Source organism: Aspergillus ambiguus (genome assembly GCF_047715705.1).
Source record: "Aspergillus ambiguus strain CBS 117.58 unplaced genomic scaffold BDV59scaffold_57, whole genome shotgun sequence".
NCBI classification, from domain to species: Eukaryota; Fungi; Ascomycota; class Eurotiomycetes; order Eurotiales; family Aspergillaceae; genus Aspergillus; species Aspergillus ambiguus.
In genome coordinates, this window is record NW_027395570.1 from 65495 (window position 1) to 80954 (window position 15460).

The 15460-nt window shown below is 54.5% G+C and overlaps 6 protein-coding genes across 6 annotated transcripts; 1 reads left to right on the forward strand and 5 right to left on the reverse strand.

Annotated features, from left to right (window-relative positions):
* Nucleotides 1-858: 858 nt before the first annotated feature.
* BDV59DRAFT_211167 (flavin-containing monooxygenase) lies at nucleotides 859-2871 on the reverse strand (the record flags this gene model as incomplete). Its single annotated transcript, XM_073695745.1, has 5 exons — nucleotides 859-1530; nucleotides 1594-2150; nucleotides 2236-2464; nucleotides 2518-2613; nucleotides 2704-2871. 5 exons carry the CDS (start codon nucleotides 2869-2871, stop codon nucleotides 859-861), a joined length of 1722 nt encoding a protein of 573 aa, XP_073543128.1.
* A 91-nt stretch (nucleotides 2872-2962) lies between these two features.
* On the reverse strand, nucleotides 2963-3761 carry BDV59DRAFT_139948 (uncharacterized protein). The gene has a single exon (XM_073687153.1). It carries the CDS (start codon nucleotides 3545-3547, stop codon nucleotides 3002-3004), a length of 546 nt encoding a protein of 181 aa, XP_073543129.1. The 5' UTR covers nucleotides 3548-3761; the 3' UTR covers nucleotides 2963-3001.
* Nucleotides 3762-3976: 215 nt separating this feature from the next.
* Nucleotides 3977-6506, reverse strand: BDV59DRAFT_206188 (uncharacterized protein; the record flags this gene model as incomplete). Its single annotated transcript, XM_073694757.1, has 5 exons — nucleotides 3977-5432; nucleotides 5482-6037; nucleotides 6114-6323; nucleotides 6406-6434; nucleotides 6487-6506. 5 exons carry the CDS (start codon nucleotides 6504-6506, stop codon nucleotides 3977-3979), a joined length of 2271 nt encoding a protein of 756 aa, XP_073543130.1.
* Nucleotides 6507-7554: 1048 nt separating this feature from the next.
* Nucleotides 7555-11797, reverse strand: BDV59DRAFT_139973 (putative cellular morphogenesis protein (Rax2)). Its single transcript, XM_073687154.1, has 2 exons — nucleotides 8042-11797; nucleotides 7555-7984 (listed from the first exon to the last, which is right to left on the reverse strand). The coding sequence occupies exons 1-2, from the start codon at nucleotides 11421-11423 to the stop codon at nucleotides 7758-7760; spliced, it is 3609 nt and encodes a 1202-aa protein (XP_073543131.1). The 5' UTR covers nucleotides 11424-11797; the 3' UTR covers nucleotides 7555-7757.
* Nucleotides 11798-12032: 235 nt separating this feature from the next.
* On the reverse strand, nucleotides 12033-12500 carry BDV59DRAFT_206190 (YjgH family protein; the record flags this gene model as incomplete). Its single annotated transcript, XM_073694758.1, has 1 exon — nucleotides 12033-12500. The coding sequence occupies one exon, from the start codon at nucleotides 12498-12500 to the stop codon at nucleotides 12033-12035; it is 468 nt and encodes a 155-aa protein (XP_073543132.1).
* Nucleotides 12501-14044: 1544 nt separating this feature from the next.
* BDV59DRAFT_211169 (uncharacterized protein) lies at nucleotides 14045-15183 on the forward strand (the record flags this gene model as incomplete). The annotated part of the gene is made up of 2 exons (XM_073695746.1): nucleotides 14045-14067; nucleotides 14188-15183. The coding sequence occupies 2 exons, from the start codon at nucleotides 14045-14047 to the stop codon at nucleotides 15170-15172; spliced, it is 1008 nt and encodes a 335-aa protein (XP_073543133.1). The 3' UTR covers nucleotides 15173-15183.
* Nucleotides 15184-15460: the final 277 nt, after the last annotated feature.

Below are 15460 nucleotides of genomic sequence, written 5' to 3' on the forward strand. Positions count from 1 at the left end.
ACTGATATACCTAAACTTGTTCTGACTAACGTTGATCTGATTGATAGCTACAACGGCGCAGCAGAATTGTAACTATGGCGGAGAGAAACGAAGTGATCTCCGTAGGTGATATTGCGGAAGACGAGAACAAACTCATAGAGTTAGTGAAACAAAAGGTTCTGAAGGAAGATTCTTCAATAGGCGAATCGATCAAGTTCTAAATACAACGAAGTAAGTCAAAAGGGATGTCGTTCTCGACAGAGACTGGACAGTTGGAGTAAGCCTCGAGACAATAGATTCGTCAATACCCGCTATACTTGTCAAAAAGAACAGTGCATGGGGCGCCGTAAGGCTCGATACCAGTCCTGTGCTGAATGAGATCTCAGGCCCTACAGTTGGCGCAGGTATCTCCATGGTTATAATCAAGCCGGGAGAGACATGCAGAATATACCAAAATCCGTCTATTCGACTGTTCCGGTACTGCGGTTAGGTCCTTCGTCGAAGACTTATATAGTGTATTCAATTTCTCTGGGGTATAGTAGCGAAGTAAGCGGGCGTTGTCAATATCGCTCCGCGTAATTTGTCGGAGGACAGTGGGGAGGAAACAAGCGAACATTTGGACTTTGGGGGTCAGTAGATCATAGTGTTCTTCGTATATCTTTACCTGGGTGATTTTGCTAATGAAGACCAAACCATCCGATAACTAAGGGGTTAGACGGAGGGGTTCGATTCCCACCAAATAGGCAGTTCTAGTAGCTCATGGTATAGAAACCAGTCCGATGTATCACCATCCTAGATGTTCAATAAGGACTCTGATCGGCTAGGTGTTCTCTTATTGCAGGAAAGCATACTATGAACATCATAACATCATAGACATATTTAATCCATTATACTCTTCCACGCCGAAACAATCCCGTCCATGCTCATGCGAAACACCCGCTGTATCCTTTCTTCGACATCACGTAGCAAAAGCGCCGGAGGCATGCCCTCGGATTTCACTGCATACAATGCCGCCGCAACAGCCAGTCCAGCCGAAACAACAACCACCGCAGCACCTGCATTCCGTTTCTTCCGTCCAGCCACTGTCTTCGTAGGCAATCTCACACGACTCGACTTCCAGACAAAGTCCCGCGACGGGAAGAAGACACTCCGCAACCAGAACTTGAACTGCCAGTCCGGGTACAGCATGGTATTCCGGCCGGTGCGCGCATCAATATACCAGCTCGTGCAGCCCGTCGCCCATACCAGCTGGCTCGCTGCACTCTGGATCCAGCTATTATCCCGCTGCTCAGCGTCGTCCGTCACGGCCACCGTATCCGACGGCGCACGCGCGAACGGATTCCACCTCGCCAGCAGCGACGACGACGGCCGCAGCGACCCCAAGACGGGGGCCAGCAGCCGCAGCGCAAAGTTCGTCTGGCACTCGACCGAGTAAATCACCGACAAATGCCCCGTCGTCGTGTTCGGTCCCATCAGGACAAACAGATTCGGAAACCCCGACACACACGTGCCGTAGTACGCCTGCGGCGCGCCGGACGAGACCCGCTCCCACTGCGTCCGTTAGCCCAAGCACACGCCATCCACTTCCTCCCAACTACCAGACAAAAAACCTACATGCTCGTTCAGGGTGACGCCCCCCTCCCCGCGAATCACCAGCGGATGCAGCAACTGCTGCGTCTGGAAGCCGTTGGCGAGGATGACCGCGTCGGCGGGCACCTCGCGCCCGGACCGCGTGCGCACACCCGCCGGCGTGAACCGCTCAACGGGGTCGTCGTGCATCAGCTCCATGTTCGCGCGGTGCAGACACGCCAGGTAATCCGTGTCCAGCACCTTGCGCTTGCAGCCGATCTCGGTGGTCGGGACGAGGGCCTCGCGGTAGCGCGCCGGCGCGGCGCGGCGGATGTACTCGCTCTGCAGGCGCTTCTGCTCGGCGCGCACGTCGCCGCCCGTCGCCGTCGCGAACGCCCCAAAGTCCCGCTCCATCATGTAGTACAGGTAGAACCGGTACGCGCGCATCGCCAGCGGCACCCACCGCATCGTCCACTTGAACAGCCGCGAGTACTCCGGGTTGGGCCGCTCGGCCAGCCAGTGCGCCTGGCGACTGAACTGCACGACATGGTGGGCGCCGCCGGTGAGGATCGGGACGAACTGCGTCGCGCTGCAGCCGTTGCCTGGGATATCAGTGAGTACGACCGGGCACTCTTGACCGGCGCGGGGAGCCGGGTAGATCTAAATATAGGGGGGGGAAGGACAGACCAACTACGACGACGTCCTTGCCCGTCCAGTCGAACGAATGATCCCACCGCGCCGAGTGGAACACCCGCCCCGTGTAGCTGTCTACGCCGGGGATCTCGCACTCGCGCGGCACCGACAGTGCGCCAACCGCCGAGACCAGCACGCGCGCCCGCTTCTGGTACACGCGGCCGGAGGGCTGGTCGCGCACAGTGACGAGCCATGTGCCCGTGGGCTCGTCGAAGGTGGCGTCCTGCACGGTCGAGCGGAAGTGCCACGGCGCGGGATGTCGTGGGCGTCGGCGACGGCGCGACAGTAGGCGGCGATTTCGGGCTGCAGGGCGAACTTGCGGGACCAGTTCGGGTTCAGGGCAAACGAGAAGGAGTAGAAGTGCGACGCTACCTAGGGTTGGGGTCTGCGCATCAATCACTGCTTCGTTTTCATTCCCTGATTGGGTTCTTTTGCTACGAGGATGTCCAGGACAGCGCATACATCACAGCCGCACCCGGGATACGTATTCACCCACCACGTGCCGCCGACATTATCGGTCTTCTCGATGATCTCAAAGGACGCCTGCGGGTATTGCTTTTGCAGTTGGATGGCAAAGCCCAGGCCGGAGAACCCGGCACCGATAATCAGCACGTCGGTGTCGACAGACATTGCGAGCTTGTGTCTGTGCCACTTTTGGGACGGGTTGCAAGAATGCTGCTAGCAGGGCGCCATCTCCCCGCATCTTTATATCAGCTACCCCATGGGCGAGCACCCCCGGACGAGGCCCTCGCCTCGAGCGTCAGCCGGCCATACTCCGCATGCAGGACCCTAGGCGGTTCTCGGAGGACATCCGACCTCTCTCGCGCGAGACAGCATCTACGGCCAGAAGGGGCGGTAGCGATGCGGACAGGGGAGGCTCAAATAGTCGGTGGACGAGAGGATCCATCCCAACTGCCGTAGTCACTCCCACAGGGCCACCGCACAGATCGTCAACGGTAGGCCCGTTCGGGAATCGGGAAGCTCGGATAGCACAAGAGAGACAGACCCATGCAGATGCCGGGCCAGCTGCCCTTCCAAAACCCCACGGGCACGAGAAGAAAATCAGTAAAAGAAAAGCACACGTCAGGCCCCAATTTTCCGAGAATGGCCAACGTCGCCTTACTGGCGAGGAATGGCGATGGAGCCCGGACATTTTCGTCAGGATCTGCGAGGTGCACGTCGGGAAACCTGCCTGTGATGTCACGGGCGACGATGGTGGCTGCTGGAATGCTGCAAGACCCCGACGACGCTGCAGAAGATGTGCGGCCGCCGGGCAACTCAGCCGAGTCGTGATGAACTTCGTCATGCCCTAAAACCGAAGATCTCGCTCCGAGTTTTCTTTCTGTCTTGTTGCAGATTTTCTGCACAGTACTGCACGCGGTTCAGGTTGGCGTTTCTTGTTTCTATTAAGACTACTCGCTATACATATGCCGACGCTCATGCTGAGGAGAAGACATTATACGGACCGTCCAGAATACGGTCCACATCAGGAATAACAACATGGTATCATCAAAATCAGACTAACTCGAGGCCGTGGTGCCTCGACGCGGTTCAGCGACGGTTCGCCGCTGGCTCGCCCTGCTACTGACGCAGTAGACGTGCCGTGTAATCTGGCCGAACAGATTACAAGACCCAAGGCAGCTGTGCTATGCACCGCCATCTGGGCCCAGGAAGCCGCAAGTCCGCGGGCTGGATCGGGGATACAAAGTCGAAATACCGTCTCGACATCCCACTATCAAGAAACGCCCACGTCGGCAGTACCCTCCTCCCAGCCCCATTCCCGGACTAACTGCTTGACCCGATACTCCGTCGCCCAGCCAAGCTCGTCCTCGATCCCCTGCAGTAACTGCACGACCACCTGTCGTTCGCGCGTGTCCGTGAGGCACTGGCCGCTTACAAACAGCGGCTGCAGGGAGTTGATGCGGACGGATCCCTCCGGCCGAGCCATGGAGATGCCCACGATTTCCCGGCTGTGGAACCGGATCTCGCTCTCAATTGACCGGTACGAGTTGAGGCGATTGGTAATCGTGCTGCGGCGGCTCGTCGACTCGTGGGGCTTGTTGATCAAGAGGAGGATGCGCGCCATGTGGTAGTGCTGCATTGCCGACGAGCACACCGGCAGGCTGTACCAGATCTCCGACAACGCAAACCCATCTTCGCCTTCGCCGTCTCTCGGAACGGACAGCCGGGCACACGGTCGGAACGTGTCTGGCAGGCCATTGTACCAGACATCGAGCTCAGTCTCCAGCCGATACCACCGCTCCAACATCACCTGCTGCGACAGGCCCAGCGGACTGGGATCGACCGCGCCGTGCTCTAGATGAAGATTATCACCGGCGGTGGTAAAGTTGACTATCTTCGACATGATCCAGATTAACGCGTTTCCTATCAGGTCTTCCTTCATCACATCGTCGCCTTCAGGGTAGCCCGCTGCGTGCCCATTACTCGGGCGGATGAAGCCCGTACTATCAATCTGAAGGCCAGCTTCAGTCCACAACACCAAGTCGTCCGTATTCAGCCGCGTTTGGCAGTCGTTGATGAAGGCTGCCAGGTAATCCTGTCGCGCGAAATTCCAGAAGGTCGCCTTCCGGGCTTTGGAAAGGCCGCCCTTCATCCGTGGCTGGAAGGGGGCTGCGCCGGGAGAAGGCCGTTGTTCCAGCGGCATCATCCCCACCTCGGCGACGTCCAACAGCGACTTCACGCCACTCAAATGCCGATTCCACGCAGGGCCTGTAGCGTCTAGGAATTCATACACGGACAGGATCGCCGTCGCGGCTAGGATTTCATCGGAGTGGACGCCGTTGGACAGTCGACTCTCCGAATAACGTCGTCGTCGCTTACGAGGGTTATCGCTTTCTTCACACAGCTCCGTCGCTTGCCACTGCCCAAAAGCCTCCGGCGTGCTCAACGGCGCCGGCCCTTTGTCGGGCTGCAGCTCCTTCATCAGCAGCTGAATGGCCTTTTCATAATACTTGGCTGCGGAATACGTCCAGTCCACGCTCTTGCCGCCCGGCCAATTCTCCATCCGGCATTTCTTGATGCCGGTTTCCGTCACGGAGGGTTGTGGGACCTTGACACGACCGAGCTGCTTCGCGGCATACGCACATGCCGCGTGTTTCAACAAGGGATTCGACATTGCCCGGACTGGCACATACGACGCAAAATACGTCCCGAGGTCGAACAGGTCCATCCTACCGTCGATTAGCGGGGGTCCTCCGGGCCATTGAGGGCGTCACTTACCAAAGACCTGGTGATTGCGAGAAGTGCCTGAGGAGAAACATCACCTGGTGATCCGTCTCGACCGGCATCTCAGGCTTGTTGTCCGTGGCGGCACGGGAGGGGGCCGACCTGGACATCAATGAGGAGCTTCTACGTTCGGTCCGGGGCTGGGTACTCGGGTCGACCGGGGGCGACAACGACTGCGAAGGATTCAGGAGGAAATTGATATTGTTATTGTTGTTGGAGGAGGTCACGGAGATGGAGGGAGAGGGCTGGGAGGGGAGCGCATTGCGCGTCGGATTGGGGGAAGGCCCGGAGGAGACCGAGGGCGCCGGGATGCTGTTATTGAAGGGGGGTTTGCTGTCGGGCGTGCCCAAGGCCTGCGGATAAGGCAGCGGATCGTGAGCGGCGGCGGTGGATAAGGCTTCGAGGCCGTGCGGCTTGACATCGGCGGGGGAGGTTCGAGGCAGACTCCAGTCGCGATTGTGGGCGCTGGCGGCGAGGATGGCGGCTTCGGACTCACCCAGGGCGGCCTCGAGGTCTTCGGCATACGGATCGGAATTGTCGACGAAGATAACTGAAGGTGGAAAGATTCCAAGGTTAGATCATCGGCGCGGCTCAGTCAACCTCGGCTAGCACGGGCTGATCCCTACCATGCTTCGGTATCTCCAGCCAGACGCTATCCTTATCGAAGGTGTTCTTGTACGAATAAAAGCCTTTGAGATTCCCTCGACCGTTCTCCGGGTCATCCAGCTCCTTGTTCATGGACGCATTCTGCTGGTGACGGAAGACGATGCCCTCACTCGGACGGCAATCCCGGGACCCTTTGCGACACTGGGTGCAGACGGGCTTTTGCTCATCACCTATGTGGAGAAGGGGTTTAGCGACGCGCGTAGGGGAGGGAGATTGGGATCGAGAGGAGAGCGAGGAGGAGACGGGACATACACTTGAGTTTGCGAGTGCGGCACGTCAAACTGCGACAGGTCAGAACAGATGGCCTCGAGGAACAAGCCCAGGGATACGTACCAGCCTGTGCGGGATCGCATACCGGATGGTAACGACGACGGTTGAGCTGCAGCATCGAAAGACGGGATTTGGTCCAATGACTTAACGAACGAAAGGGATGACGAAGGGGAGGAAGATAGGTCACCACCGGAGTGGAGTGGACGAACTAGGACGAAAGGGGGGCGGATAGGCGAGGGGGGTCTTAGCGGGAAACGCGAGGTCGAGGTCGAGGTCGAGGTCGATGTCGATATCGAGCAATGTGAACAAAGCAGAGTGAGGGTGTGGAGGAGAGATGCAGGGTGATCGACCGAAGTCGAGGTGAAGCTGGAGAAGAAGAAGAGAAAAGGAGAAAATGCTGAGATGGAGAAAGTCTGGCCGTCCCAGAAGAGAAAGCGGGGAAATAATGCCGGTTGGGTCTGGGCGGCTGAGTCAGCGGCTTCTGGGGAAATCTGGAGAACGATCAAAATAGAGAGATATAGATACTCCGTCTAGATATATCTTATTGAATTATCATATTGAGATTGTATGCAGGTGACATTCGTATCCTCCATAGTACCTACTATGTATAGAGTACGATGTCTCCGTACACACCGCATGCATCGCCCCCGTCCACTGCGTATAACCACCACCATGATCTCCCCACGCAACATGACCTCACCATCAGCACGGTCCTCCGGTGGACTCCTGGTTCCTCCAATATCATCCTCGAACGCCCTCGTCGCAAACAGCCTGTCTTCCCCCGGACTCGTTACGAGATCCCCTCCGCCCCCATTCCCCTCCAGCACTGCCAACCCCAACTAATATAGATCGGATCCACTCCGGTCATATGGGGTCTTCGCTTGCGGAACAGCCCCATTCCTCCCGCCCAACCTTACTGCGTATCTAGGTAGACATGCGACCATCCTGAGTCAATCCGACATTATTGTCATTACCGCGATCTCGCGCGGGCTATGTACATGTCCTCCCAGTAACATGACATCGACTCTCCGCCAACACACAATAAGCACAACAGTAAGGTACACACATCCAACGAGGGACTTCATAAACAGAACTCAACAGGAGATATCAACAAGATCCTGTCAGATACAGTAGAATGGCAATCAAATGCAAATTTCATGGAGAAAATGTCTCCTGGATATCAAACCGGAGGATAGAATGGTAGATGCAACAAAACAAAAAAATTAATAAAGGGTATAAGACGGATATTGCTTCCCAAGAACGCCGTTCTGAGAGTTTGAAAGATCAACTGTTCTTTTTTTTTATTTCGTCGTAGATCGCAGACTGGAGCCTCATCATATCGTCGGCGCCGCGGGGTTACGCTGCTTCAACGAATTGAAGAGATACTCTGGAGGCAGTCGCTGCATGTTCGTGGATCGGTCGGTCTGCGGACCCGGCATGTATCCCTGCCGCCGACGCTGGATCTTGTTGAAGATCACGCCCGCAATCACAATCAGGAAGACACATCCAAGGGCGCAGCAAAACGATACCAACACAACAATACCGTTGGAATGGTGGTCACCTATGCATCCATCAGCACAATCCACTCGGCATCACCAAAATCATCAATGAAACTCACCTGCCCGAGTGTAGGGGTTTTTGTTTTCGTAGAACAGCTGCGACATGCTGCCAGGCTGGCCGCCAGACGTCGAGGTCAGAACGAAAGGAGTCAACACGGTCCCGTTGAAAAGCGCCGCCGACGCATGCCCGAAGTCGGGAATCACCAATTGGCCCGTCACGAGAAGAATCTGGTCATCATTCAGAAGGTCCACGTTCTCGTGATCCTTGGAGATCGGTAGGACTTCCAGGCCCCGAATGTTGGTCCCATCGGCGAAAACTTTATCGGCAAACTGGAAGCCCGTTCCGTTGTAATTGGCAAGGTAGCTCGATCCGTCATCAGACACACCTGCAAGCCAAAACTTCGATACGTCCGTGCTGGCGGGTGTGAAGGCGGTGACGGTGCCGGGGATGTCAGAAGTGGACGCTCCATCGAAGGATTTCCACACCTGACCCTTGGTCGTGTAGGTCGCCACGACCGACTTGTTGCCCGCAACATCGAGGTCGCCGACGGCGATCATGTTGTTGTTTGACAACCATCGGATCGCAAGCACATTTCCAGACAGGGCGGCGCCCGGTCGGGACCACTGCTGTTCTTCCGAATCATAGAAGCAGATGCCAGGGCAGGGGAGAGCCCCAGCATTGTCGAATTGGCCGGCAAAGTATACCTCCTTGGAGCCAGGGCGAGCAGCGATCGAGTTGACCGTCACGGTCTTGCCGGTGAACCGCGGAGGCTGTGTCTCGGCGAAGGTTCCATTCTCCAGATCATATACGACAATGCCACCGATTTCAGTGTCTCCCAGACTTCCGGTGATGTTGCCACCAGCGTAGAGGGTGTCATCCGACACGACCAGCGTCAAGAAAGTGGAGTTGCTATCAACGCCCGATTCCAAGCCGCTGACTGTGCCCTCGCTCCCATCGATTATAGCAAGATTTCTGACTTGGGATCCATCGCCAGTGGTGGTGGTGAAATGGCCTCCAAGGATCGTAAGGTTGCGGCCCGAACTCATATCATAAATACCAGTGTAAGTGGCACCAGTCGAGTCAGACTTGGAGAGCAAGGGGGTCAGACTCAATTCGTCCTCGTGAAGCAGACCAACGGAACTCCCAGCGGAGATACCTCCTGAGGCAAGGTTACCAGCCAGGATGGTGATGTTTTCAGCCTCAGTCATGGCGGACAATTGTCCACTAAACTCCATTTGGGTCAGGTTGAGGTTCTGGAGCCAGTTCTTCTGGGACGGGACCCAAACGGCGAATCCGTTGACGCTTGTTGATGGGTGATCATCGAACTCAAGCAGCTTGTCGAAGTCGCCGCTCACCCCGATCGTCGTCTCATTAACGTCGACCGACACATTCAGCGAAAGGGCGACCACACGGTTGACTGGGCCGTTGACTCCTCCACCCAGGGCGGACCAAGTCTTGTCATTGAAGGAATAAGCTGCCACATGCGTCAAGTCGTTCTTGCTGCCATCCGGAGTGCCGGTGAAATTGCCACCAGCATAAAGGAAGCTATCCAACACGGTCATCGAAGTTACCTTCCCATTAAGGCCCTGTTGTGACATCGCAGTCGCATTGCCGTCTTCATTCAGATACATGATGTTCTGAATGCCCGAGCTCGAGAAGTTCCCAGCAACATAGATCACACTGTCGTGGCTGACTAGACTTTCGATCGACGCATCGCCGTCAAAGCTGAGTCCAGCGCTGTTGATGGCCGAGGACGATAGATCGGTGTTGGTCTCCTTCGAGCTAGGATCAAAATCATACAAGCCATTCAGCTGCCCACTCAAACCACCGGAGGCGTGGATCAGATTGAACTTGACACGGGACGCAACCACCGTGATGTCGCCCTGACCGGCCACCGGAGTCACGGTGACGCTGGGGCGGAAGGAGTCATCGCTCGCATCCACATGGCCAGTGTAGATCGTGTCGTATTTTTCATACAAGTTTGTCTGGTAGATTTGCGTCACGACGGGGTCCGAGTCGCTGGAAACAGTGGCAGTCACGTTGACGACACCGCGAGAGCTGCAGGACCCATCTTGACTACATCCGGGAGTATAGACCAGAAGGGAATACTTCCCGGAGCGCTTCACATCCGGTTTGAATACGACGGAGGTGTCGGCCGCCGTGGAGTCGGTAACCTGAGCTGTGAGGTACTGGGATTGGCTCTCATCCGTATCTGTAGTGGTCCAGGAGCCGGTGTGGGTGGACTTGGAGGGATACTCGATGCCGGCGCAAGTAGGTTCATTGAAACTGTTCACCGCGTAGGCCACGGTATCATTGTTGTACAGCTGAATGCCATTCAAGCCCGCGCCCGCCCCGTACCAGTCTTGAACTTCAATCATAAAGCCAGACATGCCGACAGTATTGACAAACTTGAAATCGCGGTAGAGCTCGTCCGTACTGTCGGACAGCGAACAGGACGAATCGCAGTAGACATCGTCGCCGGTATCGGGATCGGTGTAGGTCATGTTCATGATACCATTGTCCGGTAGGCGTCTGAAGAGGAAGGACTTGGTGCCCCTTCCCTCCAGATGAGTGTTATACAGACGCAGCTTGGTGGGGTAGAATTCGTAGCTCATATCGGCTCTCCAGAAACCAGGAGAGTAGTCCTCCAGGAGCCAAGTCTTCCCTTCGCCATCTGCACCACTGGACTGACAGATGATGTTGCGGGGATCGGCGAAACCGCTCTTGGAGGAGATCGCATCGGAGGAAATCTTGGCGTCAGGGAGGTTGACGATTTGCAGCGTCTTGTCGGAAGTGGTGGAGTTTCCGATGCCGTCAAAGGCACCGCCGAAGATGATGTGGCCATTGTCATCCTTCAGAATGGAAGAGACTGGGCCGTTGAACCCCCCAAACGTCAGGGTCGACCATCCCTGGTCGGCGACCCAGGCGGCAGCATTGGAAGTATTCTGATACTGGAATTGGCCACCGACGTAGACGCGGTTGGTGTCCTGATCGCAGAGGACAGCAGACACGGAGCCAGAGAGACCGGGGAGAGCGGACACCTTGGTGGTATTGGGGTTAAACAGGGCAGCGCCCGAAGTTTTCACCCCACCGAGGGTGGTGAAGTTCCCACCGAGGAAGATGCCGGCAAACGAACCATCCTTCTTGGTGAAGGGGCACATGGCCCGAATGTCGGCGTCGGCGTCGGCGAGCGTAGTGAGGATGCCATTGGGCAGGGGGGTGAGCAGGGATTGGGTATCATTATTCGGAGAGGGGACGTGGGCCTGTTCGGTATAGGCGTAAAAGGTCGCAGCATCAAAGTCACCGGTCAGAGCGACCTGACCGAGGGGTCCGAGATCGAGGTCGGGCTGCGAAACGGGGGTGAAGGATAATCCCTGAACGAGAGGAAGACCGATCCACAAGCCAGCCGTCGCAGGCCCAAACAGTGAGGAGATCCTCATTGTCCAGGGGCGCGACGACAGGCGAAAAGCGACCAAGCCAGAGACAATAAGAACGATAAATCGACGAGCAACGACGACGGAGGTCGGAAGGAACCGAGGGCGATATAAAACGAAGGAAATGCCGAGGGAAAGTCAGAAGGCTGAGGTGAAGGATTCCAGCGTGCCAGAGACGCGGGATCAGGAGGCGGAAAAGAATGTAGGTAGGGCTCCCGAAGAATGGAGGGACCCAAGGGTGGGAAAGAAGGGAAACGAAAGAGGGAGAAAGGAAAAATAAGGGGAAAAAAAGAATGACTACACTCGACGTTCCTTGGAACGAGCGGAGTGACTTGGAACGAAGCAAAGGAGCGAATGGATGGCGGAGAGGAGGGAGAGTTCGACCAGGGGGAGTTGAGTTGATGTTGTTGGTCGTTGGTGGTTTGCCCGGATTATCGTTGGCCCGGCACGTGTTCCACCACCTTATTTCCAGCGTACTGCATACACATTCCATCGAACATCACCAGCCTATTCATTTTATTCCTGCCACCTCACTCCCTATACTCCTGATAGAATACCTACCTAGGTACTGTGTACTGCCCAGTCACATACCTACGGACCTGTATCCATAAATAGTCACTCCGCCACCGCATCCACTTCCACCTCCACCAACATCCGCCCATCCACAAACCCATTCTGCACCACGATCATCGTGGCTGCTGCTCCCACCTCTCCCCCTCGGTGCTTCCCCAGCACCTCCCGAAATCCCTCTCCCACCTTCATACAGTCCTCTGCATTAGCCACAAACATTCGAACCCGAACCACACTCCCCTCCGTTCCCCCCAGCGCCCGCACTGCTGCAATGCACTCCTCCAGCGCAACCTGCGTCTGCTGCCGCGCGTCACCGGGATACAGAATCTGTGGTGCGGTCGGTGGGGACTGCGGATCAACCGCTGTAGTTCCCGAGACAAAAATGTGCGATCCATGTCGCACTGCCCGGTAGTATCCGATCTTCTGCTCGAATGGACTGCTCGTGGCGTAGAGTTGTTTGGATCCAGTAGGAACGGAGTGGACGGTGCCTTTTGGCGTGGAAGTGGAGGACATCGTAGTGGAAAATTGCAAATCACGATAGCAGAAAGTGGAACTAGGTTGATGCATATGCAATACATCAATCTTTTGCACTTATATATATGTATATATATGTCGAGTGACTCATACACCGCACATACACTAGAGACTTCTGAGAACGCCACGTTGTATCTCTTGGCGTCCAACTCTATTTATTCTTAGGTCACAGAATTTCTCGTATCCTGTAACTGGCTAACACACGGTATGTGGTGGCCAACCTCTCAATCTCACGTGGAGGATACATTACCAGCCGACAAATTCGCTCACCCTTGCAGCCTGCATAATTGACTGATCACCCAGCGTTGTCAGAGTATCCAGATGGACTACTCGATCACTACAGAAACAGCCAACACCACATTAACCTGCCATCTGCCATAGTGATGAGCCGAGAGCTGTTGATTGGAGGAAGACTGCCAAGCAATTTCTACTTTGCCCCACGGGCCAATCATCTTCCATCGTCACCCGCCTTGAAACAATGTCAACCATCTCGGAGCTCTATTCCTCGTCGTAGTGAATGAGCCTGGAACTGACATTATTCTTCTGCGCACCCTATTCACACAAGACTCTTGCCTAACACTGATTATGCCATTTCCCACATAGTTATCATCTCCTCCCTTTCCCTCTTCCTCTTCTCATCATCTCTTCCCTCTTCTCTCTTCCCACCCGCCATGATGGATTGTCCTGTCAAGCAAACACGAGCTTCAATGTCCACATATTTCAATCTCCTTATCTTCTATCATGATTTCTCTCTGCCTTCGTGGTTTGCCTCGTCAAGCAAACGCAGGCTCTCATATCCCCACGGCTTGACCTTCTCGTCCTTTGATTTGCCTCGTCAAGCAAATCCAGTTTTAATATCCAAACCAAACCAAACCAAAAAAAAAAAAAAGGTCCCACATATCCAGGCCCATTCAACTATGAGACTATGTCATTTAAATTCTCACAATCACTTCCATCTACTTGTGAGTATCCCTGATAATCGCCCCTTTTTGAACCACGGCTCACAGCTCCAGGTCCTGCTTCTCTATCCAAAAGCCCGAATCATCCAGAATGACTCGCACCAGATCTTGTCACAATCAGGTAGAATACTTCTGCACGAAAAGGCTAGGTACATCGCGCATCTGGACGTTGTCAGTTTTTGATGATGATCTGGGTGAGTCAGGTGATTTGCTCTCCATGTGCCCTCTTCCAAGGTCACTATCCATGGTACAATATTTACGCATACTTACATGTCAGTTCGGTCAGTCCCGCTGTTTCCCCGTGCAAGTGCCTGTATCAGCCGCCCAATGAGTTTGCGGTTGCCTGAATACCTCCTGCCTTGCAAAAGGCCATCCCCATCCTCCATCAACACATTCGCCATCTTCTCCATCGGTCTCCGTCCCGCCAGATTGTCTGCTGTCAAACCGCACTTTCTTGCGCCTACATAAATCCAAATAACTTTCGCCTTCACGCAGCATTTGTCGTCCGGAGGCGGAATCTCGACCACCAAGCGTGCCACAGTGATTTAGCTTACTCCTTCAACAATGGCCTCTTTAAATGATGAAGGGTAAGTAATGCACTTGCCTTACACGGCCCTATCCTCCTTCCCTCTTATATGCTGACCGGCTAACATGTTTGTTTCGGGCCCAAGATGTCTCATCCACCAGTCAACTCGTGACGACAGCAGTCATCCACTCCAGCGCGTTCTGGATTATATCAATAGCACCAGTTTTGTTTCCTTACCCGATGCAATACCAACCCCACCGATATCTTGTCCATCGCTCTCGGAAATTTCAGGCATGGAATCATCGATACACCTCGTAACTCCAACGAGATCCAAGAATATCAGTTACGCTGCTGGTGCAGCTTACAAATTGGCACTCCAAGGAAGAGGAGTGAGAATACAGCTCAAAGCTTGTCTATACGATGCACCCAGCTTTTTGAACGAATTAAATGACACTGTATCCGTTCCGCATGAACTTGAATCTTCACTGTGTCACGCGATGTCCATTCGGGACACTGCTCTCAACGAAATCACGTACTATCTCGTCTTCCCCTTTTTTATAACTGAATGGCTCTCCACTGCCTCTGCGTTGAAATTTGCCGTCTCCATTCAATGGAGCACTGATCACCTTCAAAGCTCGCAGACAGGGACGCAAGCACTTACCATGCCTAAACCGGATTTCATGATTGGGTTCAGTTGGGCCGTACTGTTCAGAGATTACTTCCCCCCTTTGGACTTAAATTATCTGTTCCCTATCAGTGGTAATTCCGACACCTGTTTGGCGTTCTTTGCTCTCGAGGCCAAACTTGATGGTGCGGAAATAGCCCGTTTGCAAAACCTCCACACGGCTGCTTTGATGCTCAAAGCTTTGCGACGATTCTTCGAAGCCTGCTACGGAAGTACGCAAGAGTTTGACCACGAAGTCCGCGTACTTACAGTAACCTTAACCCGACATGAAGCATGTGTCTATGGGCATTGGACAAGGGTCGACCCGAATACCTCGATTTCAACCTACGAGCACTTCCAAATGGCCTCCTGGGCATTCTACGACAAAAAAGAAGACCTTTGCAGGGTACGAAGAGGTCTAGAGGCGTTCTGTAATTGGATCGTCGTCAAGAACACTGCATGGATTATCCCTGGAATCCAGAAGATGTGTGGTCCTGCTTAGTGTGAGATAGCTATTTTTATTATGCCTTTCCATCAGGCTGCATTAGCGTTTACTTTTATCATTGAAACGAATTGCTACTATGTCGTAATATAACTGCCTTCAGTTGCAATATATGCAAAGCCCCAGTAGCCGCTAGGCCCATAACTCCTTACGCGTTTGAAGATGGAACGAGCAATGCTGAACTATTAGCGTCTTCAAGAATTTTCTGTTAGAGATACGTATAATATTGATTGCCGCGTACAAAAAGAGAGTACATTACTGCTGATACTTATATCAAGACAGCGAATG